This window comes from Colletotrichum chrysophilum (assembly GCF_026319265.1).
Source record: "Colletotrichum chrysophilum strain AFK26 chromosome Unknown scaffold_58, whole genome shotgun sequence".
NCBI lineage: Eukaryota > Fungi > Ascomycota > Sordariomycetes > Glomerellales > Glomerellaceae > Colletotrichum > Colletotrichum chrysophilum.
The window spans coordinates 229,622-254,826 of record NW_026517345.1 but is presented as its reverse complement, the minus strand read 5'-3'; the positions used below and the strand labels follow the sequence as shown (position 1 = coordinate 254,826).

General features: G+C 55.9%; 6 protein-coding genes across 6 annotated transcripts; 3 read left to right on the top strand and 3 right to left on the bottom strand.

Moving 5' to 3' along the window:
- Positions 1-2,613: 2,613 nt before the first annotated feature.
- On the top strand, positions 2,614-4,450 carry COL26b_007298 (uncharacterized protein; the record flags this gene model as incomplete). The annotated part of the gene is made up of 2 exons (XM_053180096.1): positions 2,614-2,670; positions 2,855-4,450. 2 exons carry the CDS (start codon positions 2,614-2,616, stop codon positions 4,448-4,450), a joined length of 1,653 nt encoding a protein of 550 aa, XP_053036016.1.
- A 2,223-nt stretch (positions 4,451-6,673) lies between these two features.
- COL26b_007297 (uncharacterized protein) lies at positions 6,674-9,178 on the top strand (the record flags this gene model as incomplete). Its single annotated transcript, XM_053180095.1, has 1 exon — positions 6,674-9,178. One exon carries the CDS (start codon positions 6,674-6,676, stop codon positions 9,176-9,178), a length of 2,505 nt encoding a protein of 834 aa, XP_053036015.1.
- A 567-nt stretch (positions 9,179-9,745) lies between these two features.
- On the bottom strand, positions 9,746-12,973 carry COL26b_007296 (uncharacterized protein; the record flags this gene model as incomplete). Its single annotated transcript, XM_053180094.1, has 2 exons — positions 9,746-9,853; positions 9,911-12,973. 2 exons carry the CDS (start codon positions 12,971-12,973, stop codon positions 9,746-9,748), a joined length of 3,171 nt encoding a protein of 1,056 aa, XP_053036014.1.
- A 4,155-nt stretch (positions 12,974-17,128) lies between these two features.
- Positions 17,129-19,361, bottom strand: COL26b_007295 (uncharacterized protein; the record flags this gene model as incomplete). The annotated part of the gene is made up of 2 exons (XM_053180093.1): positions 17,129-18,174; positions 18,230-19,361. 2 exons carry the CDS (start codon positions 19,359-19,361, stop codon positions 17,129-17,131), a joined length of 2,178 nt encoding a protein of 725 aa, XP_053036013.1.
- A 1,795-nt stretch (positions 19,362-21,156) lies between these two features.
- On the top strand, positions 21,157-23,178 carry COL26b_007294 (uncharacterized protein; the record flags this gene model as incomplete). The annotated part of the gene is made up of 4 exons (XM_053180092.1): positions 21,157-21,241; positions 21,343-21,622; positions 21,850-22,209; positions 22,263-23,178. 4 exons carry the CDS (start codon positions 21,157-21,159, stop codon positions 23,176-23,178), a joined length of 1,641 nt encoding a protein of 546 aa, XP_053036012.1.
- A 136-nt stretch (positions 23,179-23,314) lies between these two features.
- COL26b_007293 (uncharacterized protein) lies at positions 23,315-24,312 on the bottom strand (the record flags this gene model as incomplete). Its single annotated transcript, XM_053180091.1, has 3 exons — positions 23,315-23,635; positions 23,705-24,092; positions 24,263-24,312. 3 exons carry the CDS (start codon positions 24,310-24,312, stop codon positions 23,315-23,317), a joined length of 759 nt encoding a protein of 252 aa, XP_053036011.1.
- Positions 24,313-25,205: the final 893 nt, after the last annotated feature.

Here is a 25,205-nt window from a genome sequence, read left to right as displayed (position 1 = left end):
CGGGTGAGTTGTCTGGTGAGTGAGACAGGAGCGTTTAAAATGAGGAGATGCCGAATGAGACCGTGCCGAGAGGAGCATTCGGGCGTTTCTCCCGCCCCGCAATCACCCACCTGCGCGCCCACTGCCCACGTTCACGTTGCTGCTGTCAGTCCAACATGAATGTCAGGTCAGTCAATCCACCATGACGATAGTCGACGGATAACGGCTCTCGGCCAAGCGGTCGGAGCTGGACGCACGACGTCAGGAACGCAGGATTGGGGGACTGGGTTGCAATGAATGAGCAGTGCCTTGCTGGACACAGATGGGAGGGTTGGAAGGCTGTCTCAATTCAGATTGAGGGAGTGAAGCTGTACAACCTCATCGACCTCATCGTGCGTGATGCGTCATGCAGCAGGAGACAGCGCACCACAATTCGAAGGTCAGGAGAAGGTCGAGGAAGGCCACCGGTAGCCGCAGCCGCAGCGGAGAAGCAGGATGAGGATCCATCGGGGATTAACAATCACGCCAAGAGAGGTTCAGACATGATCCAATTGGCGACAACTTGACGACAGGAGGGACGAATTTAGAAGAGTCGTACGCGTGCCTGACGCTCCAAGCCACCCCTAGCTGGCTGATGAGTGATGTCGCGATGCGGTGAGGAGGGCTGGTGTCCGTGACAGCTGTGGCCTGTGGCCCTTGCGCCGTAATCATCCTGGGAAAGGGACGGACAGGCAACGGGAGCGGCAGAGGGAAGACACAGACGCGGCAAGGAGCACAGGCGCCCGGGCAAAAGAAGGCGAAGCGAAATAGAGAGGGCGGAAGGGTGCCAGGTGGGAAGCGGGAAGGGGAAGCTCTGGCCTGGTCGGAATGGGCGGGAAGAAGCCGGAGACCAGATTGACAAGGACCAGGCCCGTGAGCGAGGTGAAGTCTGGAAGCGCGGAGAGACGTGAGTGGCCACGGATGAGCTGAAGAGGAGGTGAGAGTGGGCCAGACCGTTTCTCATGTGAGAGGCAAAGAGGGCAAAAGACCCAAGTCACCGACCAAGTGAGCGACGAGGGCTTCATTCTGTTTCTGGCGGTGGCCAGCTGCAACGGCGCCCAAGAAACTGTAAAAGGGGCGTCGCCGGTTTCCACCGCGGCCAATCGCTGACATGTCGCCCTGCTCTTGACGGTCTGGCCTGGTCCCGTCGGCGCCACGGAGGAGGGAGGGGGAGGGGGGTGTTTGCTGAGAATTTTTGATTGCCATGCTTCCGTTGCGTGCCAGTGAGTGCCAGCGCCGTCGCCGTGCCATGGCCTTGGAGGAGCTGGACTGCAACTGTGATTGCGAGTGCGATGTGCTGCGCTGCCCTGCGCTGCATCTTGCGACTAATTGCTCTGCATCTTTGGGTACCTACACACACACACCACACACATTGCCGGTTGGAAACATCGCGCACGACGGGCATCGTTTCGCTCTGATTGCTGGACGTCGCTTGGTCTCGATATGGCATCTGGCTGGGGCGTATTATGAGGTGTTTCTTTTCACTGGCTGTCTCTCCTAAGTGGCGCTTCTCTGGCGATAACATAAGAACTAATTGCCGGGTATTTCATCGAAAAGAGGCCCCTCTTCGTTCATGTTGTTTCCCCCCCTACCTCTTACTTCCCTCCCTCCCTCCCTCCTCCGCATCCCTTGTGTGTGTGTTTTTCACTTTTCCCCCGCTCTTTTGCTCCCATCTCAACCAACACATCGAGACGTGCGCCGGGGCCTGCATCGCGTCCACGCGCGATAGCCTCAACTCTCTCATCCCTCACATATCCATACCCATACTCATATTCCCACACCGTTCTTCCGCCATCTCCGTATTTTTTGATCATCTGTCTTGTTGTCCGTGTCACAAACGACATCTCCGTCCCCATCGTCATCTCCATCGCCAGCCTCTTGACATCCATCCCGGGAACGGGCTCACCGTCCCAAGCAAGCAACGTCCACCACCCGGCTGGCTTCCGCCGCCGTCGTCCACTTTGACAACGGTCCCAGCCTGTTTGTCACTCATCATCCACCTTTAAACGGGCTCTGAGCCAACAGCCAACGTCTCGGGATCCTGCCGTCACACTAAGACAGAGATCTCCTGCTCAACTGCGTTAAGAGCGGTGGAGCGATTTGCGACGCCCGTCCCCTTCCTGGGCTCTTCCGTTCCGTGGCCCCCTGTCACCCAAGTCGGTACTCGCTTCCGTTTGAACTTTGACGGTGGAGTTGTTTTAGGGGCCTCCTTTCCTTCACCGCATCGTCGACAGCGACGAACCCTGCCTTTGCACGGCGCGCCCAGAACTAACAACTGCCCCGAGGATCCCCTCAAGTGGCTCCCCAGACAGCGCGTGAAGAGACTTTTGGCGGTGGACAGGCTCCCTCTTAGACGTGTTGGACCAACCTCCCGCCCTGGGTTCCCTGTCGTCACTTAAAGGACCGGAAGCTTCAAAAATCGACTAGTAGCACCACCACATAAGCTCCAAAACCGCGCGCGCATTCACACACACACACACACACCAGGTCACCGCCTGTGTGAGTGCACTCACACCTTTTGCTCCCTTCGACATATCACACACACACATCTTCTCTCAAGTCTGACACCAGACGAGTGACTGACACTCAAACACCATGGCCCTCACTCAGACGGTCACCATCATCAACAACTCGGGAAAGATTATAAGTACCGTACGTCTCTCTCGCTGGCTCACACCCGTTGCATTTCCCCCCACCGCCCCTCTGAAATTCCAAGTCCAGCCCTCGCCAGGCCGCGTGTTTTGCAACATTCGACCTGCAAGATGCACGCGCACTACAACTCCAAGATGACCGTTGAGGCCCAAAGCTGACGTATCATCTTTTTCTTCTGCTGCAGGGCAAACAACTCGCTGGCATCTTTAAAGAAGCCAAAGCCTCCTACCAGGAGAAGAAGGCCTCTATCAAGGCCGACCGCGAGCTCAGGCGCGCCCAAACCTTCGACACATCCCGCGATCTCCCTCCCGAGGCTTTTGAGCGCCGTTATTCCTATGACGATGGCCACTCTGTCGCCAGCTCCCGCAGGAGTCACCGCTCCCGGCGGTCTCACTATCCCGAGCAGGACTATTATCCTCCGTCAAGACCGGCCTTGACCGAAAACAACCTCAAGGCTCACTCTGAAGTGTCCAGCGTCACTCCCTCGAGAGCACCCTCGGCTGCATACCGCTCTCCCTATGCAGAGACCGCACCCCGTGATATGCAGATGAGCCGCCCGGCCATGCAACACTACACAGTCGCTCCGGCATGCAGCGACAGTCTCGCCGATTCTGCGACCATTCGCGGCGCCAATGTTCCCCGCACAATGTCGGCGCCGGCCGTACCCACTATCGGAAAGAAGAAGAAGGAAATCGACATGGACCTCGCTTACGGCAACATCCCTCCGGATCTGCAGGACCGAACCGATCTGGACCCCAAGGAGGACAAGGCGAAGGATCTGATAGCCCGGGTCGAGGGGCTTCTCGACGAAGCACATTGCGTGCAGCACACCGCCGCGGCCACCATCGCCCACCTTCAAGGGAACCCCGAAGCCGCTGCCGCCGTGGCCCTGACGCTTGCCGAACTTTCGACTCTGCTGAAGAGCATGTCCCCAGCCTTTCTGACCGCCATCAAGGGAGGGTCTCCGGCCGTATTCGCACTCCTCGCCTCGCCCCAGTTCCTCATCGCGGCCGGCGCCGCCGTTGGCATGACTGTGGTCATGTTTGGCGGATGGAAGATCGTGAAGCAGATCAAGGATGCCAAGGCCCAACAAGCGGCCGCCATGAACAACGCCATCGCCATGGAGGCACAGCCGGCGCCTGCAGTGCAGCCGCCCGTCGAGTACACGTACGACCCGTACGATCAGTTCGATCCGTATGGACAGCAACCTCGCGAGGGTAGCGTTACGTACGACGAGGCCGTGGTCCTGGATGAGCGCTTGGAAGAGGAACTCAGCTCCATCGAGACTTGGCGCCGCGGCATCGCGCCCATGGGCGAGGATGAGAGCGTTGACATGGAGCTCATCAGCCCCGAGGCCGCCCGCTCCATCCGCGGCGACCCGGATACCCGCACGGAGCGCAGCTTCCGCACGACGCGCAGCTCCAAGACGCACCGCAGCTCCAGGACCGAGAGGACGCACCACTCTTCCAAGTCACACCGCAGCAGCGCTAGCGTGCGTGAACCGGACGTCCCGGAGCGCAAGAGCAGTGTCGCGAGATCTGAGCGAGGCGCCGACACGGAGAGCATCGCCAGCAGCCACCGAAGCCACCGCAGCTCGGCCTCCAAGAGGACGGGTCGGGTGTCGATGCTGACGATTGAGGAGGGCAAGAGCGAGAAGGATGCTGAGGTGATCGACATTGCGACTCGACCCAAGAAGAACAACATGCTCAAGTCATTGTTCAAGAAGAAGGAGAGAGAGCACAGGGACAGGGACGAAAGGGTCTCCGCCCTCGTGTTCTAAAACGCGACCATGAAAGATGAAGGATGACAGACGACAACGACAAGAACGATTGAAGATGAAGACGAAGACGAAGACGAAGATCAAGACAGGAAATCATGCATTTGGCTTGGGCGGCTTCCCAGCCTGGACGGAGTTGGGTTTGTAACGGATACGCACTGACGAAGGGTTCGATTGGAATTCGCCCTCGTGTTTTCATTTTTCCTTGCTTTCTTTGTGCATAATCATTGGGACTGTTATCATTATTGGAAGGAACAAACATACCTACAAACACTGTTACATGATCTGAGCGATCAGATCTCGACTTCGCGTCGGTAGATATTCTCGCAGAATACATGAGATTTCTCGTTCTTATGCCAACAACGTCATTTTTTTCACTTTGAAGTGACCAGCACGATATTCTTAACTGGTTAGAGACCGAGATCAAGTGGGTTTATGAGGCTGAAGCAGCTGTTAAAACCGTCACTTTGCATCGGAGTGGCAGTGCTTTAAGACTGGGCAAGACATCGCCGGTCTAGAGAGACGGCGGCGTAGGGCTGAATCGGAGATGTGGACGGTTCGGGAGGAATAGCATCAGACCATCTCACCCAAGTCCGGTTTTGGTCTGGCTGCGTACACCCTCATCGCCGTCTGAGCTTGAGAAAAGAGAATGCGACAGGAGATGCTCGTCTCATCCCAAGTGACGAAGGGGGCACAAGAAGTGCGAAATGCATGTCAGCTCCTCCCGCGGTCGTCCGCCTTCGTAAATGGTCTTCCCCCGCCGCCGACGGCCAATACCAAGATGCCCCGGCCCTCGGCGGTGCAGCCACACCACGCGGGTCACATCTCACCGGGTCCCGTAGCCTGCCCTATCTGCTCCTCCCAGGGCTCTTCTGAGTCAATTTGGCTCGACTGTTTTCTTCTTTGCGGCTGGCTACATCGCCTCCGCATTACCAGCGTCCCAGGAACCACGAAGTCGGGATCAGCTCAGACGTAGTCTCAACCAACCTTGGTTCATCCACGCGTTCTCGTCTGCTTCGAACATCATCAACCTACGCCCAAGCTTGCCAGCCGCAAATACGGTGGGCTTCTCATCACCGGTGCATCGGGAATGTTTACTCAAACGATCATTGGTGAGTGGCATCGAAAAGACCTCGCAGCGCTACTCAGGTCTGACAGTCCCCCGGTCTCATTGCCCCTCCCACCCAAATCTCTTTTCCGTCGTCTCACCTCATCCTCAACCCTGCATTGCATCTGAACAACCATGTCCACGTAAACACTCTCACCCGTTCTGCCCGTTGTTGGCTCCACGAGGCGAAGACCGAGCATCAGCCCTTCCTTCATACTGTAATGGGAGCAGTCTGGCATCTCTGTCGTAATCTAGCGTGTCCACAGTCAACGATGAAAGCCATCGAGAATGCGACCGTGACGAAGGCAGCAAGAAATGTCCCCGGCCAGAATAGGCCCCCAAGACCGGTCTCGCCCACGAGCAGAAGGCAGACCAAGTTCTCAAGGCGCATCCTGGTCGCCACTCGCACATTATCGCCAATCACACGAGGGCTGCAGAACCCCAACCAACCCGCCGCGTTGGTGACGGGCTACGCCAGACCTGCGCCATCACATCCAGCTGAGCCAATTTTGCTGCAGATGCCAGTCGCAGCCCCGAGGATGCGGCCCCCAGGCGTTGTAGACTTTCTTCGTACCGGCACAACTCAAGGCTCTCCCTCCACTCTTTCTACTCACGTCGAAAGTGTAGGACGCCGGAGAAGAGCGCAAGACAAGTAGCCATCCATGTACACCCCCCTCCGGCAAGTGTTGTTGGTGGTGTTTCCCACCCAGCTGTGCCAGCCTTGTTGGCGGGAGGGAGCACGCGAGTGCTGTGTCTTATTAGTTCCCTTTTCTCCCTCCTTCCCACCTTCTTCATCCTCTTCTGATCATTGCTCGTTTAAGCTGCTTCTCGCTGAGACCTGGGAGTCTAGGCTCCTTGCCGCTCACTCCCGTGCCCACCTCGCATCCGCAACCCGCACCGATAACATCTTGAGATGCCTCGATAGAGGCGCGCCATTTTCCTTCTCTTTCTCATCAAATACAGTATTATTATTCCGCAACATCGTCAGTGTACTCACATGCCCTCGGCATCCTCTCGCTGTCAAACTCCAATTGATACCACCACCCAATAGACAGTCCCGCGGAAGCTGAACAACATAAAACGCTCCTCACCCACAATCTAATACCTAATTCAAGACGATGGAAGGACGAGACTACAACCAGGGGCTTGGCCTCCACGGCTCCCCCGATATTCCAATGACCCCATCCACAGAATGGCATGCCTCCCGCCAGCTGCCCCGGAAACCGATCCCCCAAACCCCGACTACGCCGGCGCCGATCGGCAGCCCGCCGACACCTACCGCGAAATCCCCTCAACCATCTTTCTCCGAACGCGCCGCTGCCGGCGCCGCTGCCTACTTTCCGACGACACAGACCTTTGGCAACCATGGCCAGCACCAACCTCGGCCGCGGCCGTCGCCGCTACAACTAGACTCGTATGAGTACTCCAACTACACGCCGTCTCAGTCTGAGTTCAGCACGCCATACACGGGCGGCTTTCCGCCGAAAAAGCAGGTCCGCATTGACTCGCACTCGGCCCTCTTGTCCTCACCTCCGTACCAGCCCCCGCCGGGCCGGCCAGAGTCATACACGTATCACCCACCGGGCCACATTGCAGTCTATCAGAAATGGTGGCATCCGTCATGGAACATGTACTTCTTCCTGTTCGCCGGTATCGCTTTTGCCATGGGCCACCACTCCTTCTACAAGCATCTCGATGGCTCCGAGGCCACAAATCAGCTCCGTATGCTCCGCTACGGTGCCGCTCTCTCCTTCCTTAGCAAAGCCAGTCTTGCATCAGCTGTGATCCTCGCCTTCCGACAGCGCGTGTGGATGACGGTGCGAAGGAAGATGCTTACCCTGGCAGCAGTTGATTCCCTCTTTGCCGCAGCGGAAGATATGACTGCCATTTTCAACTTCGAGGTCTTCAAGCAGGCCAGGGTCGCGATGATACTCGCCCTGTACATCTGGTGCACACCCCTCGTAGTCATTCTTACATCCGATACCCTGGGAGTACAGCCAAAGACCACGACTGAAGAAACGACGTGCTCGAACATTCGCACCCTCAACTTTACCCAAGAAGAGGTCAATGATTGGCGCGCTGGTACGAAGATCAACGACCTTTACGGACTCTCCGTGACAATCTGGAACACTACCAGCCAAAACCTGACAGACCCAAACTTTTTCGATTACTGGGCCGGCCCTAGCCTCCAATGGGATGAAGTAGCCTTCTCTGCTGCCTTCCAGAAGAAACCCATCGGACGCCTTGAAACCAGTGACGAGGTTTGTGGCGTAGGCTTCAACTGTTCCTTTAGCATCAAGTTCAATGGTCCAGGCTACAAATGCACAGAACTTGCCAGCGGTGTTAATTCGCAGGTCCAAGATCTTCGGAACGCAAAGTGGCCCAGCGAGTATTTCAATTTCAGCTCGCTCGCCCCGACAGGAAATTATACCTACTACGCCCACGCGTCAGAGGGTGAATATGCCAACCCGCAGATCAACGACACATCGGAAGGGGGTCTTCCCAAAATGAAGCCTCCATTTCCACCTCATCTCGGCGTCCTACGCACAGAACCCGTCTTGTGGTTTGGTTACGCCTATGTTGACAATACCGTCAAGACACAGCCGAACAACTCAGGCGACCCAGGTTGGAACGCCGCCTACACTCCAAAGGCTTTCGGCTGTGAACATTATGAGACAGAGTACAACGTTTCTTTCAGCTATCGAAACCAAATACAAAGCACAACCGTCAACAGCAGAAAGTTCTTACGCCCCGTCATCGACACCGTAGTTGATCGTGGCAAAGATGCAAACGATGGTACCGAGGATAACACCACTGCGATACCCGAGTCAAACTACATCAAACCTACCGACCTATATCGCTATAGAAGAGCGATGGCATACCACTCCATGGGTGCCAAACTGCGCTATTTTGTCAACGGCACGATCAACCAGCCATGGTTCAACGCAAATACAAAGGCAGTCCAGACAAAGCTCATCGATCACCACAACTACCTCGGTGTCAGCAATCTGATGGAGCAAGTCCAGTCATTATACGAAGACATCATCATCTCTCTGTTCAGCAACCCCCGCTTCATTTCCGTAGTCTGGGCCGATGACACAACCCAAAGAACGGGAACGAGAACCGAGCCAAAGGGCCTCACCAGCCAAGAGCAGAAATATCCCTGCACCCGCGAACGAACCGACATGCGGTACGACTACCACCAAGGCCAGCTCTGGGCCGTCTACTCCGTCGCCATCTTCCTCGCCATCATCGGCGTCGCGTTCGGCGTGGCGGCGGTCTGGGAAGAGGGCCTGGTCCGCAACACCCGGTTCAGCAGCATCGTCGCAGCAACCCGCGGCCCCGGCCTCGAGAAGCTGCCCTGGGGGAACACGGTGCCCGGCAGCGACCACCGGCCCGTCGCCGGGGCGAGGGTGGGGTACGGCCTCGTGCCGACGGATCCGCATGCCGGCGGCTCGACGTACGGTTTCGGGCTCGAGGGTGACGTAAAGCAACGCAGCCGGGAGGAGCAGCCGTCGAGGACGCCGACGGGGTTGGGAAGCCCCTTCAACCGGGCGAGCAGGAGATGGTCAAAACTAACCTCAAATTCGCCGCCGCCGCCTAATACGTCAGATGGCAGGTAGCCAAGCCATGTTAATTCCGTAGTGTAATTATTAGAGATTTCGTTTTCCCTTCCCAACTCCCATCCGTGCAGTCGTTTCTTATCACAGGCATCAAGTTCTCGCATCAAAACATGGCAACGTGTATCTCAGGTATTCATATTAACTCGACGCAAAAGAAAAACTGTATGTGCGATGACCAGTCTCTACATACTACTCCGTGTAAGAGACAAACAACCTCCCTGCCCTGCTTTGTCCAGGAATAAAATGCATACCATGAGCCTATCCCGCCGCCCAACTGCCTTTCGCCCAATATTTACATTAAGCCATACAAAGACGTGGTATATGCGCTCTGCGCGAAATGAGGTAACGCCCACTTTTTTTTTCGTTTCCCATCCGAAACCGTCAATATGATAAAAACGCCGCGAACCCGATGATGGTTGATTTCCATCCAAATCCCCTTCCTACCAATGTCATTATGCCTTCGTGTGGTTTTGTCCTTGAGTAATGCTGTGGTTTTCTCGTTCGTGATATGCTGATTCGTGAAGAATTCCTTGTTTGCCGTTTTCGTAGACGTTCCCTCGTTGCTCGTTACAGATCTTCGGCCAGAAGCGCGCGCACCTCAGGCTCGTTAAGAAGCTTACGCTCGCCGAGCTCTTCAGGCGGCTTGCCATCGCGGACAGCACCAAAGTCGAGGATCTGAGCATAATAAGTTAGTAAATCAATTCAAGGATCGGGTAGCGAGGGAAAGCTTACCTCGACATATGTAAGACTGTCACGCTGAACGGCAGCAACACAACGTCTCTCGTCGAATTTGACTTGCCAGACTCCGCTAAGGTCTGTCAACAGGTCTTGCACGCACTCGCCGGTGCGAATGTCCCACATCTTGACCGTCTTCTCGCTGCCGGAGATGACTTTGCGGCCGTCATGTTGGAAGCAGGTGATAGCGCCCGTGTGAGCCGTCAACACGTTCTTGCACTTGCCGTTCTCCGGATCCCAGATGCGCAATGTGCTGTCAGCAGCAGCTGACACCAGTCTCTCATCGCGCAAGTCCAGCAAACCAACAAGCAGACTATGCCCCTCGAGAGTGTGAAGACAGGCGCCGGTGTTCAGGTCCCAAATCTTGACCAGCGAGTCCATCGAGCCGGAAATGCAGCGGTTGCGCTCATGGTCCAGCACGACACTGTAGACCTTCTGAGAGTGACCGTGGAGTACATGGAGCGACTCGCCAGTGCTGATGCGCCAGACTCTAACGGTGCTGTCATAGCTTCCACTGACAAGAGTATCGCCGTGGGCGGAAATCGCGCGAACCGAGTGAGTGTGACCAGACAGGGTCCGAATGAAGTACGGGCAGTCGGCGTCATTAGCTGGGGGGCCGGTCTGGATGTACCTACGCGAGCCGACCTCAGGCAAGCGCCAGACGCGGAGCTGGCTGTCACGAGATCCGGTGATGATTAGAGGCTTCTGAGGCGCCATGATAGCCTTGCCGTCGTGGGTTTTGCCGGTCTCGGTGGGCATGAGGATCTGCAGACAGCGCACCGTGCTGGTATGTCCGTAGAAGACTTGGGTGCAAAGACCCTTTTCAATATCCCAAACGCGTACAGACCGATCAGTGGATCCAGACACAAGCATGTTGCCCTCGTACTGTAGTGCCCAAACGCCACCCTCGTGGCCCTCGAGCTTCTTCCGCAACTTTCCGGTCTTGGTATCGTAGACGTGGATAAGCGTGTCGTCGCTACCAGTGATGATCTTGTCTTCATCAAACTGCAAGCAGGTGATGACGTGACGAGGGTGGGCGGCAAAAGCGACGTGGCCAGGCTTTACCTTGCCGCTGGTCCAGCTTTGGCGGATCATGTAGTGGCGGCGGTAAAGACTCTTGAACAGGTGAAGCTTCTGCAAGCTTGGCATGCCCAGCCGAGGATTGGGCACCGCAGTGGCAGCGGCGTTTGCTGCCGACAGAGGTCCCTCAGATTTGTGCTGCCTGACTTCCAACTGCAGTGCCTCGTTGCGGGCAGACTCCTGGCCACTAACCCTCCTCTTTGATCGATCTGCACCCGGAATGTTCATACCCCGCTTGCGCTTGGAACTGCGGAGCTTGACCGTTGGATCTGGCTTCACGACAGCCTTGGTCAACTCGTTGTCTGCCGAGTTCAACCGGCTGGTCCGGCTGAGGTCAACTTCAGCACCCATGACGCCGACAGGATCCTGCCAACCCCAACCCTGAACAATAGCCTTGTCAAGCTCGCCAGGAGGGAGCCTGAATCCGTCTCGATCAAACAGCTCTTTCCAACCAGTCTCGTTCGTGTCGACGATGTTCCGCCAGTGCTTGGAAACTTGGGCGGCTCGGCAGAGGTCGCGATGGTCGAGGAAGGACAGCACGTGAAAGCTCAACTCAAGGGGGAGTTGCTTCAAGAAATCGCATTTCAGCGCCGGGGTGACGACATCGGCTACGAGTCGCAATGTCTTCCTAGGGCAGCGGCGAAGGAAGTTGTACATTATGAAACTCTTCATCTCGCTGGGCATCGCGTCGAACCTCTCCATCATGGTGCGTGCGTCGAGCATGGCGGTGTGGGCATCAAGGTTATCGAGTTGGGACGTGCTGTCATCAGCGGCTACCATGGACAGGTCAGAGGAGTAGCCGCCCTCCTCCCCGGCCTGGGAGTCGTGGAGCCACTGCTGGTTACGGAAGCTGTGATTTCTCCTGGTTAGAGCGGTGCTCTGGGTCGGGTCCTCGTCCTCGTCTTCGGAATCTCTGGAACCCAGTTGGGCGGCCGCGAGTGTGGGGGAAAGTCTCGGACTAGGGAGGCTCGCATCCTGGGCAGCGACGGCATCGATCGAGGGCCGGTGACCAACGGCACGGATAGCCTGTTGCAGAGACTCGTCGGCATCGACAAAGGGCTCGGCGTCAGCATCGGTGATGGGGGGGGTGGCTACGTTGCTGCTGAAGACGGTGAGGGCATCGCTGCCGATGGGGCTTGGTGCGTCGTGCATGTTTGCTTGACTGCTGGGGCCGGACTCGGGGGTATGGCTTGTGCGTGCGATCTGGAGTCGAGGTCGAGGGAGGCGGTCGGAAGAAGAGCCGGCTAGCTCAGAAGTGTCGGGGGTAGCCAGGCAGCCGGTCTGCTTGCCTCTCGAGAGGTGGCGTCGGAGTCTTTGTGAGGCATCCTCGGTGAAAGAAAGGCCGACTGATCGGGGGTTTCCGGAGGGCCTTGATGGGAGACTGGGAGACGCGTTCTGAGATGAAGGTGAGGGATCACGAGCAGTTGAGCGACGTGACCTTCTCTGAAAGGGGTCTGAGGGGGACTTTGATGTGCGTCTCGGGGACTCTTGGCTGGACTCGTCTTCTTTGAGCAGACCTGCGGGTTGCCTATCGGCTGCAAGAGGGGTCTTGCGCTGCAAAACAGACAGCATGTCAGCATTCGGTGGAGGACAAGGAGAGGAGGACTCGAGGGCGGCGGGTACCTTTTTGGGGACGAAGAGGTCATCAGTCATGGCATCGGTAGAGGAGCCGGTGACGCTGAAGGAGAAGTTTGCGAGTTCGGGAGGCAGAGGCTTCGAGGCGAGAGGGTACTCCTTGGAGTCGAGTTCGTGGAGAGGGCGAACGTCGCGCAGATAGACGGGAGGGAAAGTGCGCTTAGTGGTGGTGGTAGTGGTGGTTGTGGTGGTCTCGATGCACTCGGAGACTTGGTACTGCAGGCTGGTCGAGTCCTGGCCGTGTGCCGAGTTGTTCTTCTCGTCGACGGAGAAGGAGACGGTCTGACTGGAGCGAGGCCGGCGGACCTCTACGGCGTTTGACTGAGGACCCGGCGAGGGCGTCATGTCGGGCGACGAGAGAGTTGCAAGGCGTTTGAGCGGACGAAAGGGTTGTGCCAGAGAGTTTGGAGGGCGGGGATAGGAAGAATGGAGGCGATCTCGAACAGGTTCGCGAGAGGGGAGGCGGCGGAGAGGAGGAGGAGGAGTAGGAGAGGGACAAAAGAGGATCGGGTTCAGGGCAGCCGCGGGACAAAGTGGTAGATGGTGGATGGTGGATGGTGGATGGATGTGGCAGCAGCAGGCGGTGCGGCGGTGGAAGTGGTTTGGTGAGGGTTCCAGGTTGGATTTGAAGAGTGGCGGGCGCGGGATTACGGTGCAAGGCAGCGGCACCACGGGTGCGGCTACGAGGACGGGAAGGTAGACGGTACGGTGCCAACCACCTTTCTTTTGTGTGGTGGATATGTACCCGGTACTGGTGAAGTGGAGTTTTCTTCTCTTTTTCCTTTTGATCCTCCTAATGGCGGAAGGGGGTACAGCGTGAGGCAAGAAGCAGCCGGGCAGGGCAGCTGATGGGCCTGGTCCAAGTCCAGGTCCAGGTCCCGGGGGCAGGTCCAGACGGGGGAGGCCAGAGTGCGTGCAGCGACAACCTACGAACGGCACCTATTGCACTACACTGCACCGGCCTGTACACCGCAACGAGTGGTATTTTTTATAGATGGAAGAGATGAAGTGCCGTGATGGGTGAGAGTCTTAGGTCGAAAGCAGGGCAGGAAAACAGGGCACGGTGAACGAATGCACCTCACTGAGTCGACGGCGAGTAAGGCGCAGAGGAAGGATGGGAGGAGAGAGGCGTCGGTGAACAACGCGGTGAGACGACAAGCAAGCGTCGAGGAGAGACAGAAGGGGTCCAGCTGGCAGTTAAGCCAAAAGACACTGGACGATATAAATCCAGGCACGTCACCTACCTACCTAGGCTGGAGATTGTAAGATGCCGGGGACGGAGGAATGTCGAGTTAGAGTGCGTACAGGTGTTTATGTTTAATGCAGCCGTTTGTCTCTCTGTCTTCTGTGCTCTGCTTCCCGTTTAGGCGGCCACTCTGCCTTTTCCGATGTCGTTTTTGATGTCAGCAGCAGTTTGCGTGCAGTGGGCACTGGCAAGACTTGACAGCAGCAATGCGATGGCAGAGAAATGCGGAATGGTTGTGACGGTGCTCGGGCTGGATGCACTAAACAGAGACACCAGGGACTGAATCACTGAATCACTGGGCCACTGACGCTGCAAAGGCAACCCGCCCGGACAAAAATAAACGGAATAAGTAACAACAATAACGAGATTGTTGCTTAGGTTGTTGCTGAGGGCCGGCCGTCCCATCACTGGGTCAGTGTTATTAGCATGGCCGTCGAGTTCAGCAACGCCGCTACTCACTCTAGTCTCTAAGATACTCTCTAGTGCAGAACTGACAGTGAAAAAAGTTGTTTTCCCCTCCGCTGCCTTTTCCAACACCACTGAAGTTGTCTGCCCAGTGTGCCTGCCAGTCCAGTGTCCCAGGGCAGTGGAGAGAGAGAGCAGGGCAGGCACCCGACCGCGTAGTGTCTGTGCTTCGACGTCCCGTCCATGCCTAGGTTGCAGCAGGTGTTCGTCGCCCTTATTCTTCTGCCCCTTCTTTCCTCACGGTTCGCTCTGGAAGTGTCTTCTCATTGGCTGATTTACCCCGAACCCTCGGTAGTGGGGCTGACTCATGATAGCCTCACATGTACTCCTCACACCAAATCATCACCAGGCGATACCTCTTTTCGAAACAACAGGCTGCTCGCGTGGTCTCCTGGATCTGGAACGCGGGTGGCCTGTCCAAGGCTCCAAGCCTCCTCTCTGCGCTGGCCAGGCTAGGGTGGGTTTGCCCTTTCACACGCTCTCCGGGTCGTCACTGAGTCTGTGTCTTTCGCGTTTCTCCTCAGCCGTCCAATCCCCATCTCGAGTCACCTCTCTTCAGTCCTCGTCTGTCGCCGTGGCTTGTTCTTTTCCCCCAATCCCCGACTCCTTTGACGTCCTTTGTCACGGATTCAGCGAACTGTGGAATTCTCCAGACGCCGGGCCCCCTCCCCTATTGTCTAAGGTCTTCTGCACTTCTTCTCGACAACCCAGAGACACGAACCCATCGTCAGCTCCATTCCACATGGATTCTTCTGAGCCCAGGGGTCGACCCCAATTGTACCCCTTGTTCTTGCGAACTCGTCCCCGTGGCTGGTCACCACTTTCATCATGATCCTTGGTCCATGGGCCATGGTCCACGATACTAGTCCACAAACCATGGCAAAACCAACCCAGCCCCTCGGCCCGCTCCCCTCCCCTCCCACTCCCGATTCATCATTCACCACTCGTCTTCACTTCACTTCTCGCGTAGACAACATGCACCAGGCACCCTCGACACGCTTTGCTTGACTCGACCCCGTGGGCTCGTGGCTGGCGCCATCCTCACTTTCAAGAAGAATTATTCTCCTCCCGCCAGACACGCTCAACCAGCCGGCCACCCGATCGATCTGTCTCTTGTCTCTGGCCTCGTGCCAAGGGGCATCGCGTCTACCTAAAAATCCACAACCGCGTCTCTCCCGTGTCTTGTCTGCTCCTGTCCGAGTTTCAAGAAATGCATTCCCTCCCCTCCCACCCCTTACCTCACTCACCCAGCATCGTACATGTCCAAATATGCATCTGCCAGGCGTCCCCTATTCGACTGATTCCCTTATCTGATGTCTCTTGTCTTCTGTAACTCTTCTCCCCCTCGTCATCTTGACCGCCTCGCAAGACATCGTTACCCGCCAGCCCCTAGAAAACAAAAAATAGGACGCCACAGACGCCAGGAACCTTACCACCAAAAATGGTCATGACGATGTCCCTCCCGTAATACTTGCTTACCTCACCTCACTGCACCTACACTTGTGCCGTACCCTTCGAGGCGAAGCACAGAGAAAGCCCGAATTCGCACAGATGCGCGCCATAAGACGACATCACATTAAATAGCTCCCTGCACGCCAAACCCTCAGAGTTGCGGCATGCATCAAACTATCGGCACCGCTGCCTGCATTCGTCGTCCCTTACCGAACCAACACGAACCTTACCTCCTCCAAAAAAAAAAAAAAATACAAAAAGTGATCAGCAACCACCTGGGTACCAACAGCGACTTGGTGATCGTTGGAGAAGAGTTCCATGGCGTGACATTGAACGCCCATCATTGTCAAGGCGCTGCACCTCAACCCCGTGTCAGCACCCAGGCCCCGATACGAATCGCACACGCTCCGCCGGTCCAACGTCAGATGCATATTGCCCCCTTCTCCTACCAATTACTACCAACGACTGCCTGTTTGCAGCAAAAAGCCCCCTCTCTCGTCATCAAAGCTACCTGCCAGTTCGTAAGCAAGTCCTTCAGCCACGCTCATCTTGCCTTACGAAAGCCGGCCTTGTGTGTCCTTGGGCTCCCTCTCGTCTTGTCCGGTCACCACCCGCTAAGCCTGCCATCCTATGCTGCCCTCCCCCCGTGCCCCCCCGGTGTCCCCGGTATTCTTAACCCCCCTGCCCGTCCCTCGCTCTGTTGCCCTGTTTGCCGCCGCCTGCCTGGCCTGGGCTGCCCGCCCCCCGATCCAGCCTAGCGGCGCCATAACGCGCACCGCTCGCCAGCACCGGAGGCACGCCGAAGGACAGGGAATGAAACAGCGCAGCAACCACCCGCCGTAGGCACTGCCCCTGCTCTCTGGTCCGCTGTAGTGCCTCGGTGACGAACCAGTGACGGGCCCCGCATATCCGTCTTCCGTTTCCAGACCTCTCCGGCACTCCGGGTTGCCTCACCATCTTCGCCTGGCTTCCGATTGCATTCCAGCAACCTGCACACAAAGGGTATTGAATGTGTCATGTCCACAAGTCTAGAAGGTCGTTCTGGCATTTCCCAATAATTAACCACAATCTTGGTTCGGAACATCACTCCGCATGGGTTAGGTCGGTTGAAGCATTCGTGAGCAATCATTTTCATGCCTTGAATTGAAATCTATCGTGCACTTTTTCATAGCCAAATGATCATCATGTCCCTGTGAGTCCCGAAACGCGCTGCCATGCTAACAGTAAAGGAAATCACCATCTTCCTAAACACTCCCCTAAATCCAAAGCGCTCGTGGCTCGAACGAGACACGAGGCAGATGTTCATCACTGCTCTCACTGCCCCGTCCGATGGCCAATCAAGCAATGTACACAGGCAACCGACTGCCAAAAAGCTCACTCTTGGGCAGTTGGACGTCGTTCTTGTGGAAGTCGTGAAGCATGAGCCAGCAAATCATCCGGAACACGAGCGTGCACCAGATGTCCTCGTGGGTGGTCTCATGGGACGTGTCCTCATCCAGCAAGTCAATCTCTTCCTTGTCATCTTCAATCTCAGGCAAGTGTTCGAACGCAATCTCCTCCTCTGACTCTTCGTCCGAAGACTCGATTGTTGCGACTGTTCGCGTTGTACGCGCCGTGGTCGCACGCTTGAGACCGTAGCCTGCCGGCGCCGGCGCTGCCTTGGGTTTGGTCTCCTCCGCTCGCCGATCCGTCGACTTCTGTGACTCGTCTATGACCTTTTGCCGCACCGTTTTGAAGTACACTTCCATGAGCTTGGCTTGCTTGAGCTCCGGAGGAGCCGCGTCAATGGCCTCAAAGCGTGATTTGGTTTTTGTGGTCGTGGTTGCAGGATAGCCGGAGGCGTCTTGAGTGCGTTTGCCAGGTTGGGGATTGAAGCCAGAAAGAACCTCCTGGATATGGCTGCGAAGCACGTACCGGACCATTTCACGTCGTTCCACCTCGTAGGCCGATTCTGTATGGTCTCCCAGCACGTTTCCAGGCTTATCCGAGATGGATCGCATGAGTTTGGACTTGGTTGTGTATTCCCTGTGCATGGTTGGGCGGGTCTCTTTCCTCCTGAATGTCAGGATATCGTCAGTGTCGTCGAGTGCAGCATGTAGGGCGCTCATGAGCGGCAAGCTCAGTTCGGCGCGTCGATTCGCCGGCGCTGGCTTGATTTCCTTCTGCAAAATCTTGATATGCCTCCAGATTTGCCTCGCCTCATCGCTGGGGTTCCTCTTTCCGCCGTAGAGCTTCTTAAGCTGGTAGGCATATGCATCGAGCAGCCTCGGCAGATCAAAGTTCTTCGTATCCCATTTGAAAAGAGTTGGATTCGGAAGCAAACGGAACACACTTCTGTCAATATGAAGAGTTTGTCCAAGCATGCCAACAATCTCGAATGCAACTGTACAACGTCAGCGTCAAGTACTCTGCGCGGTGTTGCTCATACTGTCAATTACCTGGGAAAAGATGACCAAGCTTCGTTGTCGTCTTGTTGTCAGAGAAGTATCTGACTGTATTCGTGTTGCAGCCGATCAACACCAGAGTTTCTGCGATCTCGTCCATGGTCGCAAAGTTCAAGTTAGACAAGTCCCGGGATTCCCCAATAGGAAGATTGAGACGTCGATCGTCTGATTTTGACTTGTAAATCGTTGGAACAAAGCCGAAGCAAAGCTCCTTGACCTCGTCGACAGGAATTACGCGATTGGACTCGAAGCGGTTGCGTCCATGTACCTGGAAAGTGAACATGATGCCCAGCTCGCTGACCTTGGATCCAGTGACGGTGTACCCGTTACCTTCAGCTCGGTACCTGTCATTCGTCCGGTCAAACTCAACCCAGTAGATACCAAGCAACGCAATCATCTCTACGATGTGGCACCAGGTTGTAGTAGCATAAGGCTTCTTGATGCTGGATGGCATCGTGTCCCAGCTCTTAAGCTTCTTCTGTAGTGCTACAGTCAAACTGTAACTAGCAGTCACCGAGTCGAGTATTCCGTCGATATTCTCAAGCGCATTGATAGGAGCGTCGGCTTTCGGAGGCGGCTGCTGTTTTGTCTCGTTGTCATACTTCTGCTTTTGCCATTCTCTAGACTCGTGCTCCATTCTTTGCAGTGCTGAGAGAAGAGTAACCCAAGAGGCCAGCTCGTTGTCGGCCGTGTGTACCGCACGTTTGATTTCCTTCTCGGTGCTAGGCTGGGCTGCTCCTAGCGATGTCCATGTCTCCTCGAGGCTCTTTTGAGATCCGTCGATGAACAAAATCGGCTGTTTTTTGACAGGGCCGTTCTCGTTGCCGGGGCGGCAAAGAAAGATGACGGGCGCCTCAAATTGAACCTCGAATCGGAACTCGTAAGGCTTGAGCACTCTTCTCCTTCCTTGTTCCCACAGCCCTATCGCTTTGTCGTCGCAACTTGAGTATCCGGCCGCCGAGGCGTAGTATTGCTGAGCAACTTGTAATAACGAAGCAAGTAAAGCAATAAGAGAGATGACAAGAGCGGCGATGGCCACCCACAACTCGTTGTCGTCGTCGTTGATGTTGTTGTTGATCAGGTCCAGCGTTTCCCTGAACTGCGAATCGTTCATGCCCGTCGTCATGATGGGCGTGTAGGCGAGGCCGTAAGCAGATGTACGCTGCTGTGCCTCTCCCTACCGACGTTCACAATCAGGCTCTGAACTTGTGTATCACAATCGGCTCGGTAGATTCGTCGTGTTCGACTCGCTCAAGGAATTGGGGTCGTAGGGGGGTTTAGTTGAAGAAGCCATGGACAGAAGAGACGTGAGGGAGCCGAGCCTCCTGGCAGATGCGTCAGATTTGTTCAGCTCGAGTGGCCCAGGAGGAGACCTGGGGTGTCGGGTGTGTCGAAGCTGGCAAAGAGCAGCGCAGGGCAGGGCAGACGAGGCTGCACGACGAGCTAGCGCGCGATGGCGGCACAGCCGCCTGCGTTGAGAAGGGTCTACAGCTGGGGAGCTGTTGGACGGGTAGACGGGTTGACGGTGGATGGGCTGACTTGTGTCTCTGCCGCCGGCATCGAATTGCCTGGCGAATGGAACGTTGGTCGATGGCTGCGAGAGACTGTCCTGTTCCGTCTCGTACAGCGGTGCGCGCATGCTGCCAACGGCCAGCAGGCAGACACAAACCGTTTGCCCAGCCATCTTGTTTCTCTCAAATGGAGAGGCCCCGTCCATCCATCAGCAAAGAACCGTGGCCCCATCCCCTGGCCGCAGCATGGCCCCCTTGTCTTGCCCAATAGCCCTATCAGTCGCTAGCTCGTGGCTCATATGGCACTATTTTGCAGTGCTGCTGGGTGGGTTTGTGGAACGATAGCAGGCAGCGGGATTCGCGGGCTCCGCCATGATTTACGACAACGGCAAACAACAATGGCAATGGTTACCGGCGTTGGCGATGCAATGCGGTTGCTGCAGGTATGTATGTATGTTGACGTGGACGAGGGGAGCATGGAGTTGTGTTGACGTTTGGTAGTGGCAGTGCTTCACAACTGCTGCTTAAACCGTCCCAAAAAGCCAAACCCGCGTGTGCCCCAGGACTAGGAGCGGCCCGCCGTGCGAACCAAAGGTCGGTGCAAAATATAGCGAGCGGGAACAGTTGAAGGCGGGATGGCAGTGCATTGCGGGCAGCTCCGTTTCCTGCCTGGATACTTGCTCAAGCACGCAACTGTCAAGCTTCCCCTCAGATCGTTGATAGCGTCTTAGCGCTCCGTTTTCCGCCACCTGTAGTGTCCACCTCGCTAAGCGTACCCGGCAGCACAGGCCAAAGATGCCACAGCTGTAGGGGGGGACAAGTGTCATTGGATTGGATCCAGCCAAGAGGTTTTAATGGCAAAGATTCTCATCCACTCAATCTCTCACTCCACTCACCGCCAGCGACGACATGTCTTGCAAGTAGACCATGTGACTGGAAGCCATCGAGCGTGCCCTCATACACGGAAGTACTGATGTTCTAAATCATATAGAATATCCTCCTTCGAATGAAGTCAATGCCAAACTGACCAGTATGATCATAATCACTGAAAGCACCCTCATCCCGAGCAGACAGTACGACGAATTACGTTGGCAATCGCAACATGACCATTTCCTCTTTGGACCCATAGCACATTACCACCAAAGTCCCATGCGAGACCGAGCAACCCGAAAGTTCCGATAGAAATGTCTCATTATCAAGGAACCGCTAAGGATAGCTTTGAATACATAAGCGCTTGTTTTAGCTTCACGCTGGCGTCAGGATCCTCTCTGTAACCCCTCAGCATGCTCGTCAACACGCCAAATCCTGGCGAGATAAAGGATAAAGCCATGGCCATCCCCAGTCATTTCCTCCCGTTACGAGATTTGTGCTGCGAGAAACACGTGTTTGCTCTGGCCAGATTGGACCGCAATGTTTTGGCCCTTCATAAGTCGATACCCAGAGCGTAGAGTCGCCGACGTGGCTGGCAAGAGCTACGACTACATCATAGTCGGGGGTAAGTCAAAGTATGCTCCCAATTTTTGGCTAGCATCTCGAAATCTAACAGGCCAAAAGGCGGAACAGCAGCATGCGTAATCGCCTCTCGACTCAGCCAAGACCCCAATGTTAGCGTCCTCGTCATATCCAAGGGCAAAGTCAAGGACGACTGGTTGAGTAGCATGCCCATTGTTGGCAACGCAAGAGAAAACTACGGGTCAGACATCGATACCATCCCTTCAGAACCCGACGAACAATGGAACGGCGTTCCGGTCAGATACTTCGCGTCGCAGGCGCTCGGCGGGGCATCCATACACAACGGGCTGCAGTACACGCGCGGACCTCCCGCCAACTACAACCACTGGGCAGCTCTCGGCAACGACCAATGGAGTTTCGAGAAGTGTGAACCCTACTTCAGGAAGCTCGAGAATGCCTCGTCTCAGCCCAGGGCGCCATATCGCGGTCATAATGGTAGTCGACTTCCACGTGTTGAGCACTGTTGATATGACACTGACAAATGATCTCAAGGCCCAATCCATATCAGACAAGACCCGTCCTTGAATTCCGTCGATAAGTAGTGAGAGGTACCGCGCTTCTCATAACGTATTAATACTGATGGCCAAACAGTATCGAGGAAGCAGCAAAGGACATGAATTTGCCCGTGCGAAACGACATCAACAACCCGGACGCCCCGCCAGAAGCCTTATTTGAGATCGAGCACATGATCACCAAGACTGGACATCGCAACTCCGCCCAGGTGGGCTATCTGCCCAAGTCGCTTGTGCTGGAGCGCCAGGAAACCCTCACCATTTGCAGCGGCGCCGTGGCCACGAGACTCCAATTCAACCAAGATGGAACAGAAGCGATCGGTGTATACATCTTGGATCGCCTTGACCAAAAGTCGGCGAAAGAGTGTCTTGTCAGTGCAAATAGGGAGGTCATTGTCAGCTGCGGTGCCCTATTCAGCCCCCAGTTTCTCATGCTGAGGTACGTAAAACCCCTATTGGAGTATGAATTTTACTCCAGCTGAGTCCTCGCAGTGGAATTGGCCCCAAGGAACAGCTTGAACAACACAAGATCCCCTTGGTGCGAGACATGCCCGGAGTAGGAGCAAACCTCAACGACCACATCGCCTTCAGCATCGCCTTTCAAGTCCGCCTCGCTGATTCTTACATCCGCCTACTCAACCCTCTAATTGCCATCTGGCACCTTCTTCTCTTCATATTCACGAAGACGGGCATTTTCTCACGTTCAGGTGCTCGACTGTGCGCCTTTCTTTCCAGCGAGAATATCGACGAGAAGACCATGACGCTGAAGCCACCCAGGAATGCCTCCGATGAGCAGCGCAGGAGGGATCCGCATCTTCCAGAGAACGCCCCCGATGTGGAGCTTCTGTTCATCAACGCGGCGTTCGACTATGAGAGGGGAAAGGGGTACTGCGGCTTCCAGACGTGTCTCGTCCAGCCATTTTCAAGGGGTCGGATCGAATTGGCGTCTTCAGACCCCCTGGCCTTTCCCAAGTTTTACTCTCAGTTCCTCACGGATCCGCGCGACTGGGCGGTGGCGCGAAAGGCAGCCCGTTTCGCGATGAACTACGTCGAGACGTTCCGAAAATCCAAGTATCCTTTCAACTCCACCTGGCATATTGCTCCTGGAGTCCAGCGAGGAAGTATGGAGGGCAGTTGGAAAGACGTGTCGGATAAGGAGATGGACAGGTTTCTCAGAGAGCGGCTGCTCAACTTCTATCACCCGACCTCAACCTGCCATATGGGCTTGGAGAAGGATGGCGCTGTCGTTGGCCAGGATTTGAAGGTTCACGGGTTCAAGAATCTGAGGATCGCAGACGCGAGCGTGTTTCCGATGGTCACCAGTGCCCACACCACGGCACCAGTCTACATGGTTGCAGAGAGATGTGCTGATTTCATCAAGAATGATTGGTCGAAAGAGAGTCACTGACAGGAATGCTCACTTTGATAGTTTCATCAGCAAGAGTTGCGTAGCGGTGGTTCATGGCTTGGTATATTCATTCATTGCCGGCTTTCCAGCCCGGTATTATTCACAACTTGGTGTCTCCTCGCGCTCCTCCATTGAGTCACAAAAGGTGCTCGTCGAACCAGGCAATGGCCTGGTAGAAGGCCTGCTCCTTTGCGTACTTCTGAACCTTCTGGCTGACATCGCAGCGGACGGCGAATCCGTGCTCGACGCCGGAGTACAGGTTGATCTGGTAGGGCAGGCCAGTCTTCTGCAGGATCTCCTCGGACTTGTGGCGCAGAGGGGTAGGGAAGATGCTGTCGGTCTCGGCGGCGGCGATGGAGAGGGGGCCGTTGATGGCGGCGAGCTCGTCCTCGTCAACGAAGCTGGGGTGGGCGACGAAGCCAACCTTGATGCCGTCCTTGTAGTGGCGAACAACGTACTGTGAAGGAAAACGTTAGCTAGGCCGCTCTGGGCTGTTGCGCATTGGTGTGGTTTGACGTGGACAAACCTTTGCGCCGAAGCAGTAGCCAACAGCACCGAGGTTGGTGATGTTGTGCTCCTGCTGGAGATACTTGATGGAGTCGACAATGATGGGGTCGACGTCCTCCTTGTTGTGGGGGTGCTTGCCATCGCTGCCCTCCTTGAACCACTTCATGATGTCGAAGCCAGCGGGCATGGGAAGAGACAGTTGGTCGCCATCGAAGAGATCGACAATCAGGGTGGTGTAGCCGTTGGCGGCGAACTGGTCGGCGAGGAGCTGGCTGTTTTGCCAGATGCCAAAGACGTCGGCAACGAAGAGGATGCCGGTGTTCTTGTGAGCCTTGCCGGCGGGAGCCTCAGCGAGGTAGCCCTCATACTTGCCGCCGACGGAGACCTTCTTGCCCTGAGGGGTACCCCTTTACACGATGACATATTGTTAGCGACATCGAGTCCAAGATGCTGGTGATGGTTGGATTGCGATCCTTGGCGGGATACAGGAGCTTGGGTGCGCGGTTCAGGGAATCAAGCTTTGCGAAGTGGGGGAGGGGTCAACTGGCGGGGTCATTGATAGATGTCTGTTACGTACTCATGCTTGACGCCGACTGTGCAGCACTGTCCGGGGGGGTTAGACGCCATTGCGATTATTGCGATGAATCAGTTGTCAAGAGCAGTCTGGAAAGAAGAAGCAGAAAGATGTTTTGGTATCCTGTTTAGGGAGAAGGGGTGTAGACGTGCTTAAGAGTGGAAGCTTGAGTACCTAGCTTGGACGGAACTAAGAGGGGCTCTTGAGATGGAGGCAATACTAAGGTATGGATGCTTGGAAGGCCCACGGCCACGGGTGTTGAGTGCGCCGGGGCCGCGGCGTTGACGTGAGGCATTACCAAGCAACTGGATTCTCATTGCGCATGCATCATTGCTTGCCCATGGCATTGCGACTTGGTAGCCCCTCTTGCCCTCCTGGACGGGCATTCTTTTGGCTTCTTGGACACCCAAGACGGGGAAGCCATGTCGGCCGAGATCCGATCCGATCCAATGCAATGATTCCGCCGTACGCCAATTGGTTCAGAACCGGTGTAACTCGGACTCCATGTGCTCCAAGGGGCCCCCTCTCGATGAGACAGAGGCAACACAACAGACGAAGAAACAGACTCAAGACTCGGAGGTATTGCCTTCAAGCTCCAAACTCCATTCCCCACTTCGCCGAGAGTCCCGCCTTGCCCTCGGGTTCGCTCTGTGTTCTAGTTGCAAAAAAAGAAGACGGCTAGGGCTTCCACCACCAGCCAGGCAGGTCACCGATCCGGTACCGGTGGGCGGCAGTGTCCCGCGCGCGGTGTCGGAAATAAGGCGGAAGCCATCCCTCGAGCGGGCATGTCACCATCGCGGCCCGGTACCAGATGGTGTTGGCGGTGACGATCCCTCGGCATTTGAAGAAATATTTGGGTCTCCTCTGAAAAAACGGTGCAAGGCTGTCGCAGGTCGCAACTTCACTTGGGATTGAAATGACGCTCCTCCCCACCGAGAAAAGAGCC